The 14,315-nt window shown below is 45.2% G+C and overlaps 1 protein-coding gene across 6 annotated transcripts in view; it reads right to left on the bottom strand.

Annotated features, from left to right (window-relative positions):
- Positions 1–14,315, bottom strand: part of ARHGAP26 (Rho GTPase activating protein 26) — a 414,886-nt gene that overhangs the window by 250,107 nt on the left and 150,464 nt on the right. For all 6 annotated transcript variants that reach the window (XM_032476994.1, XM_032476996.1, XM_032476997.1 and 3 more), the window contains exon 11: positions 6,597–6,675. In XM_032476994.1, the coding sequence (XP_032332885.1) occupies positions 6,597–6,675 (79 nt within the window). The remainder of the gene's footprint in view (positions 1–6,596; positions 6,676–14,315) is intronic.

Below are 14,315 nucleotides of genomic sequence, written 5' to 3'. Positions count from 1 at the left end.
CCTGCACTGCACCTCGGTGAGCCCGGGCAAGGTGACTAAATGAACTCTGCTTAAATAGGCCACGTAATGTAGAAACGGAGCTAGAGGTACCCCAGTATCTGCCCCACCTCTCCAAAAAGATAATAGGAACAAGTAACTTCTAACAAGCACTTCACCATGTACAGGCCTCGTGCTAAGCACTTTCCATATATGTTGGTTCTTAAAAAACAACCTTACAGAAAGACACTATTATTATCCCCATTTCGTAGGCAAAGAAACATGTTCAGAGGGCCTGGGTCATTTTCCAGTGTTAAGAGAGCTATTTGTGGTGAGCAGGGATTGAAACTCAAGCTGCCTGAGCCCACATTTTTAACCACCAGGACAGTCTGCCTCTGATCCTGCGATCTCACCTGAACAGTCATCAATTACACCTTAAAAAAAACAGCTCATCCTTTCAGGACACCAGGCACCAAGCATAAGATGCAATGCAACCACCCATTTATTCTAGGAGTTCTTGAAGAACTCAGGGCTGGAGCCTGGGCTTATAGCACAGAAAGGTGAGGGGAGGGCACACTGTTCAGTCCACAAGGACTAAGATAGAAGATTTCCTTAAAACGGAGGTGGGCAGTGGCAAGCCACGCTGTCTCGTCCTTTTACGACAGCAGTGGTTTTTCCTTATCTCGCCCACTTTCCCCTTCTTCCACTGCAACAGCCACAACAGAGGAGCTCCACGTTAAAGAGGAGGGTAGACACCGTTCAACTACAGCTTCCTGGTAACTCAGCAGTGTGTGCTGTAGTAGAAATGCCACAGAGCTAGAAGCTAAGAGGCCTGGGTTACAGACCCAAGATCACCGCTGACAGGCTTTTTCAGGCAGCGTTCCCTCTTAAATAAACAAGGGTGTGATACTGGCCTGGGGGTGGACTTCTTTCTGCTCCACAATGAGGAGGTTGAGCCATTTGAAATCGCTCATATCTGGCCATTTTTTGACTTAAAAAAAAGTGGCAATTTCATAATTTCAAACTGATACACGGATTTACACACAATCTCGGATGCTACGCCACCTGTTTCTTCTCCTCCAAATCTAATTCCACCTAATTCTGGCATCTGCCAACTTTCTAACTTTTTGGTTGTCAAAAGATATTCAAGTACGGGCTCAAAGTGGAGAAATACTTAATTTTATTCAAGAATCCTTGGATGTGAAGGAAGACCATACCTCTAAAATAAGGTGGTAAGAGAAGCAGTCCCAGACAGACACCACGAATCACAGCTACGGGAATACACAGGAACACAGTTTAAAGATGAGGATGGTCCCAGCTCTGCGACTCAGAGTTACCCTACTAGTCCCACTGACTTGCTGAGTCATCTTTCCATAGCGGTGGGGAGAGAGAATAATAAATATATCAGGTTGGGTGCGTATGTGTTGGTGGTAATGGTGGGCTGGTACTGATTCTAATCTGCTTGCTTTTAGTGAACACGCTTACGAGCAACATACAAAGAGAAAAGGAGAGAACTTTAGTTACAAAGAGCTTAGAAATAGGAAATGTGCTGTCTCTAAAATTTCTTGGTTGCGGTATTTAAGCAGCTTGAGCTCAGGTTCCATGTCCGATTTAATATGGAATGTCTATTCTCAAGCCTGAGACAGTGGCCACAGAATAGCTTGTGAACCCAGACTTAATCAAAAGTGGAGAAAATCCAGCAGAATCATTTCGAAATTTTATCTGACTAGCCAGCTTGTTGAGTTTTTTAAAAATCCAGACTCACATCTGTGTGCCTTTTATTGTATTTGCTTACCCCACTGCACCGGCTAGGACTTCCAGGACTATGCTGAGTAAGAGCGGTAAGAGTGAACATCTTTGCCTTGTTCCCATTCTTAGGGAGAAATCATCTAGTCTTTCCCCATGAATTACGATGTTCGCGGTCAACTTGTGGTTTTCACTCCTGGCCAAGTATCAAAGAGCAAGCTCTTTGAACAGAAAATTTAATGGATTACAGATATCAGAGTTAAAAGAAATTGTGTCATTTTTGCCTACCTCATGTCTGCCCCTTTTCCTCATATGATTTTCCCTCTGGGGACACCAACCTTCCCCGGCTATTTACACAGTTCTAGTGCAGCCGGCAGGGGAGTCAGATCCGGTCAATTCATCTTTCCCATCCTCTGCTCCAAGCATTTAACCCACTAAAATTCAAATTTGGGACTTTTTTGGAATTACTGGGCAAAGCTCTCTTTCTACTAGACTTAAAGGTCAGGGATCAACACACTATGGCCCACGACTGAAACACAGCCTTCTACCTGTGTTTTTAAATAAAGTTTTATTGAAATGCAGCCATGCTCATTCATTTACATATTGTCTATGGCTGCTTTTGAGCTACAGAAGCAAAGGTGAGTAGCTGCAATAGTGACCATGAAGGCCCCCAAAGCCTAAAATACTTACGATCCTGGCCCATTACAGAAAAAGCTTCCTGGCTCCCTTTCTTGATAATAAGATGTAAGCCTGAAGCAGTTAGGAAGCACATCACCACTACATAAAAAGAACCTGCTAGAAAAGAAGCCAACACAAAAGAAGAAACCAACTCCATATATTATGGAAGTTGCTGAATTCAGATGGGACAGACTGTTAAACCCCAATGTTTTTCAGTTACGTAAGCCAATAAAAGTAGCTGCTTCTCAGACAAGTTTGAATTCAGTCTCCTTCATTTGAATTCAGATTCATTACAAAGAGAAAAATCATAAAGCGCACTATGGAGACAACTCTAATTTCTTCCTCCATCATATATCCATCAATAACATAAAGACATTCGACATTTCTTTAGACTAGAATGTCACTAGCTGCTAAAAACGATCATTTCTTTAACAATTAGCTAAAGCATTGTAAAAATTAACTGGTTCAGGGTTCACTTAGGTTTTTTTTTTCTAACTAACCATCTTGAGGTTTTATCAAACAATGAAAGAACAAAAAGAATGGAAACAAAAATTACCCGTCCCTCCAAAAAAAAAAAAAATCCAGCACTGAATAATCAATCACAGAACAATTGAGCTGTAAGTACAAAAACAAAAGAAAGATGCTGCCATTAACATCTCCCTGAAATACTGGGAATACTCCAAGACCAGCCAGAGAAAGAGGTTTCTGTGTCCTCACCAAAGCCAAAATTTCCAAGAGGACAGATTTAACCAATTAGGGAGATGGTGATTAAAACTGGAGCTGCTAATTGTCTACTGGGTGTACAGCCCCAGGAATGTTCCCTAGAGGCTCTCAAGAATGGGAGGCAAAATGAGGCCTAACACTCCTGCTGAGAACGCTGTCATCATTTGCCCTGTATTTCTCTCTCTTGTTAGGAAACTTAAAGGCACACAGAGGTGTGCTTCTCAGTGCAAGCTATACGATCCTGTGAGGAAATAATTTTATATTATGAGTAAGAAAACAATTATTTTGTGCTTAAACTTGTTTCACTGTGCACAATCTGGAGCAAGGAAATATTTCCCTCGACAGCATGCTTTCCATCCACACGGGCCAGATGCTAATCTACGGGAAAAGTGAAGTGGTTTATTATAAAGATACCCAGTATTTGCAGACAGAGGACACACACCGAGTGGTGGGAGAGGGAGGAGGGGAGGCTTAAAAAGCAGTTGGTAAAGCAGGTTTAGAACTCCGGCTTCTTAGAGTAGTAGTGAGTTTTCCAGTCATACCAAGGAGAGTCTGCCTCGACAGGGATGTGCTCCCTCCCCTACGAATTGAAGAAACATTCAAGAGGGTCAGAGAAGGTACTGTGAAAAATGAACTGAGTGAGGATTCTTAGACGGCAATTTGACATTTTATCTCTATTAAAAATGAAAACAAAATGCATTTGGAGCCAGGCGTGGGTTTCAATTCTAGGTTTGCCACTGTGGGGGAAACTGTTATTCACCCAGCAGTATCTGTGTTCTTCTTCCTTAAAGCGCTAAGATGCCCTGGGCACAGGCTGAGCCAATGGTTGCAGACGCTCAGCCTTCTTTGTAAACAGACGTGGCCACAAAATGGTTTGGGGGCCCATGAAAGTAATGTGTGTACTATCTGGGTCACATGCTTTCATCTGGCTGGAAAATGGAAGTGAATGGAACAACGTGAGAAGCCATGGGGTGAGGATGGCAGAACGACCCTGTTGGGCACAGACTGCTCACTTGTGGGCTCGGAAACAGTAACTTCCATCTTACTTAAGCCACTGTTCTTTGAAGTCTCTGTGTGATAGCAGTCTGGCCCGTGTCCTACTAATATAACCGCTTACTATCTGTGCAACATGGGGCAAGTTATTGAACCTCTTCTAAGCCTTGGTTTCCTCATCTGTGAAATGGAACCATAACACTTCCTTTGTAAGGTACTAAGAGGAATCAGTGGGTTAAGAGATGTCATGTACCAAAACTAGGCCTGACACAGAAATAAGTGCTCAACTAATGGGAAGTGATAACCACAAAGATATAAAGGTCTACTTAGGAAGCTGCTTTCAAAGGCCTCTGACATCACACAGCTACTGTGCCCACAAAGCCCTGAAGGTAGAAAAGCATGTCTGCTCTTGGGAGAGCTTCTATCCCAAATAATGTATTCAGGGAAAATCAGGGGTCTCCTGTATTTTTAGGCCAGGAGAAGAATTAAGATTAAACAATGTTTAAATAACTTGCTTAGCAAACTGTGCCTAAATCTTTAAATGGTTCTTTTAATCTTGCTCTGTATTTTTTTTTCAGAAATGAAGACAGCATTATTGATGTTGCAGATATCAAAAGAATAATAACTGAATACTATGAGCAACTCTAGGCACATAAATATGACAACTTAGATTAAATGAACCAATTCCTTGAAAACCTCAAGTTGCCACAACTCGTCAAGCATGAAATAATTAGAATAGCCCTATAGCTATGAAGGAGATTGAATGTGTAATTTAAAAAACTCCTGAAAAAGAGATCTCCAGGCCCAAATGGCTTCACTGGAGAGCTCTACCAAACACTGAAAGAACTAACACTTACTCTATACTATCTCTCCTAGAAAATAGGAGTAGGAAGAAATACTTCCCAATTCATTTCATGAAGCCACTATTAACACGGTACCAAACTAGATGAAAACAGTCCAGGAAATGATAATTACATTTAACATCCTCATGAACATACATGCAAAAACCTTCAACAAAATATCGGTGAAAAAACAGCAATGTCACGACCCATGACCAAGTGTGGTTTATTCCATGGATACAAGGCTGGTTCAGTATTTGGAAATCAGTGTAATGACATATTAAGAGGCTAAAGAAGAAACAGCACATGATCATTATCAATTGATGCAGAAAACCTCTGGGCAGAATTCAACACCCATTTAAGATAAAAGAATCAGAAAAACAGAAACAGAAGGAAGCTTCCTCACCTGAATAAATAGCATCTAAAGGAAAAAAAAGCTAACACTTAATGTGAAAGACAGTGCTTTCCCCCCTTTTTTGGTAGCCATTGTATTTATTTTTTTTAATTTACATATATGTACTATTCATTGTTTCTAAGAACAGCTTAGAGCTTTAGCTTTGTAAACTTGCATAAATCTTGCTCTGTATTATTAACTGTTACGCAAACACTAGTTATTTATTTATGCTCAGTTGACAGTGTGCTGAGTTCCATGTCTGTATACAAAAGAGCTGAGTAGAAAGGGACATGAAATCAACAAAGATCAGCAAACCAGGGTACGCTGGGAAAGAGACACGTGAATGAACTGGAATCATCTAGACCGGACACCCCGTTTCATGCAGACAGTTCTACAAGTCAGCAGAGGCCGTGTCTCACGTCCCTTGCGCACATTTCCCCCTTTTGACAGGGCCTCTGCAAGTGATCACTACTGACCCTCTGACGGCGTGGATTCTTTTTATCATTTACTGGTGGGACATGGTTAGACTCTACTCTTAAGACTTCTGTAACCTTGAGATCTGCTGATCAACTGGAGTTGAGATTCCCTGGCATCAAATTAAGATGATACTCTGCCTCCAGGGACTTTTCCCCAAGGCTCTTACGTGGGTTGTACATGTCACGAGATGCAGAACAACCACAAGATTACATCACCCAGGAAGAGACCAGCATCTCTGAAATGGGAGCAGGGATCACATTACTAAACATACGTCCTTTCATGGACCCTGACGACCCCCTTGCTTATAATGGGATTTGGGCGAATGACGGCAATGGGAGGCCGAACCAGAGGGCGACGAGAAAAGACACGGCACCATCTGCACACACTGTTACATTCACGTATCCCATTAAAATGGATGTGAGGTAGTGCTCTGCACCCTGCTTCATGGAGGCACCAATATACATGCAGTGAGCCAGACTGGACTCTGCCTCCTCTTAAGACCGCCGGGCACTACCATTGCCTTGGTGAAGGCGGGGCTCTGGCGTGGTATCACACAGAATCCACGCCTCAGACTGAGAGGCCAAAGCCCAGTCCACACAGAAGCAGCACTGATATCCACAGGCATCAGCCCAGGAATGAAAAAGACCCTTTGATACACTGGCAAGAGCCCAAGGGTTTATTTAGAGCTACAGCAAAACTCACGGCACTAAGGAAACAGCAAACAACAAGGGACCTTCACTCTTGCTCTGCTTCCCTGAACTGTTACTTACGGGTTCCCTGCCATCCATGGCTTCCATCCAGAGCCTCCGGTCCTCTTCGGACAACGCCTGCATGGTGATAACCCCTGGCCTGCAGAGAAAGGAGGACAGGGATGTGAATCCAGAGCCACAGGCACAGAGACCATGATGGAGGTGAGCCTCGAAGAAACACTCGGGCGACCAAGGGAGAGGCTGCTGGGGTTGGTGAGACACAGAGAGGCCCAGCCCTCCACTGTCCGGAGCCCCCTTCCCACCTCAGAAAGCAAAGCCATCGCCCCAAATCCCTCTCAATGAGCCCGTCTCCCTCGGGGAGGCAGGAAGCGACACAGGAGACAGGACTCTATCACAGGGAAAGGACGTGGGGAGCAAAGGGATTCCCTTACACTTGTTTGTTCCTTGAGATCATATTCATCCCTTTTCTCCAAAACGCTCACCAGAGCACCTTACTCCTGGCAGGAGAACGGTAAACACGTACCGAAGTGAAGCGAATTACTGCACTGGATAAAAAGAGGAGGAAGCATCCAAACTGGAGGGACCCCAGTCTATCATCCAGTCCAACGCTTCTAAACTGCTTTTGACATGAAAAAGTTTATGGGGGTAATGGGTGTTATCGTTATGATTATATGAAATGCAAACAGTATTTTTTAAGTGAGCCTTCGCCATGTCAGGTGCTAAGTTCTTCACCTGCATCAGCTCTTTTCATTCTCCCCTTGGAATCTGCTTGCTCCTTCAAACTGAGCACAGAGCCTCCGGGAAGCCCAGCTACAAGATCGGATGGTGTCGGCTGTGCTCTCGTCACAGATGCCGCCCAAGCAGAGGTGTGTGACATAACAGCGAGCTTGGGAGAAGGGGCTACAAGCCCTCGAGGCTCCCTAAAGCAGGAGGTCTTGACTTAAGATTCACAGATGGGCCCCAGAAAGTCCATAAGCCACCCTCCCCCCACCCCAAATGTATATGCACTGTTCCGTCCAAACGAAGCTGTCTATCAGGTTATCAAGGAAGGTCGTGACCCACAAAATGTTAAGGATTGCTGGCTCAAAGCCTCATTTTAAAGGAGGTTTAAATTTGAAAAGTTGGAGAAAGCCTAAAAGGGAGGCAGAGGTCCACTGAGTGAGAACTAACCGGGGTCCGATTACACCTGAGTCCACAGAACTGGTCAGGGTCACAGGGGAGCTCGGCGCCGACACACAGGAGCTCAGCGATGCCCGAGCAGCAGGAGCCCGGACCCACAAGCACCACTGCTTCTCAGAAATTCACATTCTCAGGCCCAAGCGCCCATCTCCCACCAGCGTCAGCACATCCAGTGCGTCAGGCCCGTGGGGTGTCTGCAGACTGTCGGCAGCCCTGGCCCCACCGAGCTGACCCTGTGCCTTGGCAGCTCAGTGGACGGATTCTCCTCTTCAAGCATCTTTCAAAGAGCCAAGCAGAAAGCTATGACGGCTTTGAGATTACAAGTCTATAATCCAGTAGACTGCGGAGAACTACTGGAGAACTCTCCAGTCCCCGGGCTCAGACCTGCCCCAGGCAGTGTTGGGCCGGACCCCAGGCTCCAGAGTCAGGCAGTCCCTTAACATGGACATTCCCAGCCCAGCCCCACTCTACTGGACCTGAACTTCAGGGCTGGGCCTGTGAACCTGGACTCTCGCCATCTCCCCAGGTGATCCCGATGCACAGAGAGGTCCCTCTGCCCCCACCTTTTCCTTCCTGCTCCCTCTGCCCTGAAGAGCAAAGATACCCTCCGCTCCACACTGGGGGAGAGCTCCTCTCTGCACCAGCCAACGCGTCTCCGGATCATTTCCTGCTAGGTGTTCACCAGCAAACAGTCAGACCGCAGTAGCTGCCTCGCAGGACCAGGTCTCAGGGACCTCGCAGATGTCACACCAACTTCATGGCACACAGTGTGAAATTTCCACCCAGAGCCACAAAGAGGAAGTTCAGACCAACGCAGGGGCTGTGAGGGGTGGGCTGCTTGGCCTTAGGAACCAGGAAAGCCAATAGGATTTGTTTTCATTTTGAGAAGAAGTATCAAAATATAAGTTCTTTCCACATGTGGTTTTGTTCCCCTTTTTTGTATGGGAGGGGGTGGTGGAAAACCGAATAAAGTAGATTTAACACACTTGGTTCTGATCCTATCACCCCAAGCTCAGAAAACCTTCTCAGCCTCATGTATGTACATCTGGATCATCGTACTATCTTTCCAGGCATCTAGAAAACACTCATTCGGCTTCAAGTGTCTTTTCCTGTGTTATAATTTAAACCACTATTACATAAATCTCTCAGGTGTGAAATTCCTAGAACCAAGGTAAATGGGTCAACTTTCTTTATTTTGGAATCAAGCAGTAACTTCCTTCCCACATTCACCATCCCTATGTCTCTACTAGTCACCATCCCTCAGAACAAAACAAAATGAGCAAAACTCTCAATGACCCTACACTTTCCCCGCCAGTCCCTGTAAGACGCGCACTTTCATTCGGGTACCAATTTAGCTCAAGTCTGAAATGCATCTGGCTTTTCATAACAAAAGAGGGGAGAGAGAGAGAGGGAAAGAGAGAACTCTTGAGCTGGGAGTGTGGGATGAGAAAAGGAAAATATGACACAATGAAAGAGAAATGGGGAAAATGATGAGAGCTCTTTGTAGCTCTACAAAGACGTGTGATCCTCAGACGCAGAGAACAAACTAGTGGGTACTAGAGCGGAAAAGAATGGGGGTGACAAAACAGGGGAAGGGGATTAAGAGGTACAAACCACAAGATATAAAACACGTAAGTCACAGGGATGTAATGCACAGCACAGAGAATACAGCCAGTATTTATAATTTTGTATGATGTGTCATCTTTAAAAATATCAAATCACTATATTGTACACCTAAAACTAACAAAACATTGTAAATCAACTATATTTCAATTAAAAAAAAAAAGAATTGTGATCCTATCAAACACTATAATCAAAGAACACCTACAACACTAATAACCCAGCGCCGTGTGCCAGATGCTGTGCTAAGCACTGAATGTGGAATCATTTCGTCTTCACAGCTACAGCAGGAGGCAGGTAAACTCTCATTATCCCATTTAGCAGATGAGAAAACCAAGGCTAAAACAGGTTAAGTACTGTGTCCACAGTTACTGAGCCAGGATCCAAACTGAGCAGCCTCATGCTTCACCCTTGCGCACAAGGCCACTGCCAACAGGAAGACACCGCAGCCCCCAGAGAGCTCAAGTTGACCACCCAAGTCCCCTGCCATCAAAAGGGACTAGGCCCTCCCACAAGGCCTTTAGTGAGCTCCTGCCTGGGATCAAATGAGGTCGAACGATTAAGAGCTCTGTAAAACCTAGAGTGCTTCATGATTGTGAGGACTCAGAAGGCTGCTCCAGGCAAACATCCAACCCCAAATCAGGCATCCAGTAACGTCCATTGTGACTGTGGCTTACTTTCTACAGCAGTGGTTCTCCACATTTTTTCCTACCTCAAAATACCCAAGAGAGAGAAAGGCAATGAGTTTTGTAAAAGAACACAGAAAGCACTAACCTTAAACAATAAGAACAAATTGGACTTCACCAAAATAAACTTGCAGTCATCAAAAGATAACCCTTTGGAAAGTCAAAAGGCAAACTATAAAGTAAGAAAAGACGTGCGCAGTTTATATCTCTGAGGAGACGCCTACCCAGAATATGCAAAGAATGCCAAAAAAATAAATAAGAAAAAAGTGAACAACCCAATTCACAAAATGGGTAAAAGACCTGAATAGGCATTTCATAAAAGAGGACACACAAATGGCCAACAAGCATAAGAAACAGAGACCAGCATGATGACTCATCAGGGAAATGCAATTAAAACCACAAGGAAGTAAGACAAACACCCTTCTGAATGGAGAGAATTCAAAAGACCACCAACACCAAGGACTAGCAAGAACGGGGTGTCACCGGAACTCTCATCCACTGCTGATGGGAGAGCAACTTGATAAAACCACTTTGGTGATGTCTACTAAAACTAAATCCCTCTAGATGCACACCCAGGAGAAGTGAGCACACATGTCCACCAAGAGACACACCGAAGAATACTCAGTTTAATTCGTAACGGCCAAAATTTGCAACCACCAAAACACCAACTATCCATTAATAAGAGAATACACAGTTGTATATTTAAACAAGGGAACACCACACAACAATTAAAAAGAACCAACTACACGCAACAATATGAATGAATCTCGTAGACGTGATAATGAAGGAAAGAGGCCAGACACAAAGGACGTTTTACAAACGGTATGGTTTGATTTATATGATGTTCAAACACTTGCAAAGGTCCCTCTATGGTGACAGAGACAGAACAGTGACTTTGTCTTGAGGAAGGAGTAGGGGCAGTGACTGGTTAGGGCACAAGGAAATCTTCTGGGGCGATAGAAACGTTCTATAACTTGACCTGGCTGGATACACGGGTGTGTGTGTGTGTGTGTGTGTGTGTGTGTGCGTGCATGGGTGTGTAAAGTCAGTAAGATATAGACTTAAAATTCATGCATTTTGCCGTGATTACATCTCAATAAAAACCGTTTTAAATATCCCAGATACACGACTTCTCATCAGTACCTTAAGCTCACTAGTTATCCTGACTAGCGTTTCTACACTGTTCTTTAAAATGCAGTTAATAAGAGTACCTTATTGTGGGGTTGTTGTGAAGGTGAAGTGACCTATGTGTAAGGCATTTCAAGTGTCAGAAACACAGTAAATGCTCCAAAAAGCAGTTATTACCACAGGGGCCAATGAGGGGTGCATGGGTGGAGGGAACGGATGTCCAGTGCGGCGTAAGGTCAAAATTATGGAGGGAAAGGTCAGGTATGGAAAGCTTAACAAGGAAAAGGAATGAGCCGCAGGTGCTTCTGATGTGCATGACCCCACTCACAAAACACTCACGCTGCACTGAAAACTCACACCTCCACCACAGAGCAGGCCAGGCCACGGGCTGACACACAGGCTCTGACGTCACGGCCATTTCCTTTTTCCTCTTGAGTAAAGCATCAAAGTGGCCTACTTCCCCCTTCTGGAATTAATATCTGATCACTGATGGACAAAATCCTTTAGCAAATTCTAGAAAATCTGCCAAGGCCCTCTCTCCACCCACCAGATGACAGAAGAAACAAATGACTTACAAGCCTTCTTTTGGTTAAGTCTTAAAATTCTACCTAAACTACAGCACCCCCCCGTTCATTCTGAATCAGCCCAAAGTCAGTGCCACACATCTGGACCAGCCTGGGAATCACGAGCAAGGATCTGCAATCTTCTCCAACACTCCACCTCTCACACGACAGGGGTGATGCTCCTATCACAGGGCAGACTGCTACCCATCGCCGTATCTCCTCCAACACTGCCTCCACGTAAAGCAATACATCGTTTAGCAACACATCCAGGAGCCCGGGACCACAGAGGTCAGCTCACAGCCTTCTCACCAACCAAGAGCAAGCAGAATCACTACCAGCCCTGATTCCAGGGTTACTCGACAGCCTCCCAACTCTAATCTTATTTCTGAATCTGAGTCAACAATGGTGAGCTCAATGGCTTGGCAATTCACCCACTTCCTATTGGACCAGGAAATGCTATTACTAACTCACTCCACCCCACTGAAACAAACACTCAGAATCTAACAGTACTGTTCTTTCTAAATCGACCTCCAAAGATCTAGGGTTTACTCATTCATAAGACTATAAATCTTCTGCTGACCAGAGTTCACTCCCTAGCTTCAATCCACACAACAGCGCATTTAAAGGGTCGAGTTCAGAGTGAAAGAAGGACTGTGGCACCTCAAGAAACATATCCTCACAGCCTGTGCAGAAGACTTGCCTCACTATGCTCGAAAGGAAGACAGAGGGACATGATGAAGGTCTGGAGAACGGGCTGCCATCCACAGGCAAAAAGAGATGAGCAAGGGCCAAAGGAAGTGGTCCTTTGCTCTTGAAGTGCTACCAGGAAAACTGATCCCTAACCATTCCTGGCCAACTGCAAGCGTTCAAGCTTCAGCAGATCTTCATTTACACAAAGATATGGCCAGAGCAGAGTAATTCTGGTGAATGACATCTCTTCCATGTCTGTGTAGATTACAGAGTCAAATGTCAATAGAGACCAGGCAAGTAGGTAAAATGAGGGAAACTGGTAAGAATCCTCACTGCCCAGAGGAAAATAAGCTTGGTCTCATTTTCCTTAAAACATGTAGCCCGCTCTTTCTTTCTTTCTTTCTTTCTTTCTTTCTTTCTTTCTTTCTTCCTTCCTTTCCTTCCTTCCTTCCTTCCTTCCTTCCTTCCTTCCTTCCTTCCTTCCTTCCTTCCTTCCTTCTTTGCACTTTTACTTTTTGATAGACTTATAGGAAAAAGGGAGTGCTTCCCCTCTATGGGAAAAACAACAGTGAAAATACAAGGTAAAGTGGCAGCTGTCACCTGTCATCATGGTGGGGGTGAACAGGGCATGGTGAAGACTGCGGTCAAGTGAGAGCACACATCCCATCTAAAGGAGGCACCCACCTTTCAGCTCTATAAACAGCTGGCACAGGGGAAGGCGGGATTCGGCATTCACAGATTTGTCCCATTTTAAAATGTTGCCTCCAGTGCTACTCAAGCCAAACCAAATATGTCTGTGGGCCAGCTTACAGCTTCTGGGGTCTGTGTCCGTCCTCCTCTGCCTCTCCCTACACCAGGCTCTCGTGGCATGTTGCAACGTCACCTTGTACACTGGGACCAACAGTGACGCAGGTCTGCATGCTTGATGCACCTCACAGTTCAACGCAGCGGCACCTTTCCGGATCACCAATGAAGGAGGAACTTGGGATACTTTCCCATTTTTTCCAATACTCAGGACCCAGGGTCACCACAGCAGGGCAACATTAATCCTATTTGGACACAGCAAGCTATGAATCTGCACAACGATGCACGCTAACCAAATACTGACGGTCCTTGTGCATGACAGATCCTTGTGCAGGAGACTAATGTAAATGCCCGGGTTGGGTACCGGTGAGAGGGACGGAAAGTGACCGAGGAACCAGAAGATGCGAACTGGCAGCCCCCAGACTGTAGCTAAGATTTACTGAGCGTTTATTATGGGCCAAGCCCGGGGATAAGGACTTTGCATTATCATTTGTTCCTCACAATGAAGTAGGGACTATCATTATACTTCCTTAAGACACTGAGACTCAGAAATGACTTGCACAGTCGTGCACTGCTGTAAGCGGCAAAGCCTCAACCTGAACTCAGCCTGCCTGACTCTAAAGCAAAGCCCATAGCCCATACCACAATGCTGGACTGCCCCCTGGTGCACGCAGTGTCTGTGCCCTGGGATCCAGGGAGACCAGCAACTTCGGGGGAGGCGGGGAGGGGGGAGGGGGGAGGAAGGCACTTCTCTCTTTCACTCTCTCTCTCTCTCTCTAGAGGAAGGAAAGGGGAGAAGGAGGAAAGAACTTCCTCTCCCCGCACCGTGCCACACACACACACATACACACACACACACATACACACACACACGCCCCTTAAGAAGTTTTCAGAAGTAGGCTTCTAATCAATTATTCAAAAAGGACCTGATCATAACGAACGAATGAACCAGAACCTATTACAGCCTGCAGCACTCACCTCTGGGGAAGGGAAGGTCCTAAAATAATGAGGGCCACAGCAGCAATAACAGTTTAAAGAGCGGTATTGCCAATCACCTCAGATAACTTCCCACATTTTTACTTTAAAGGAGACCGAATTCATGAAATATC

This window comes from Camelus ferus, chromosome 3, assembly GCF_009834535.1.
Source record: "Camelus ferus isolate YT-003-E chromosome 3, BCGSAC_Cfer_1.0, whole genome shotgun sequence".
Classification (NCBI taxonomy): domain Eukaryota; kingdom Metazoa; phylum Chordata; class Mammalia; order Artiodactyla; family Camelidae; genus Camelus; species Camelus ferus.
Note: the sequence above shows the minus strand (reverse complement) of the source record. Positions and strands in the feature narration are given on the sequence as shown.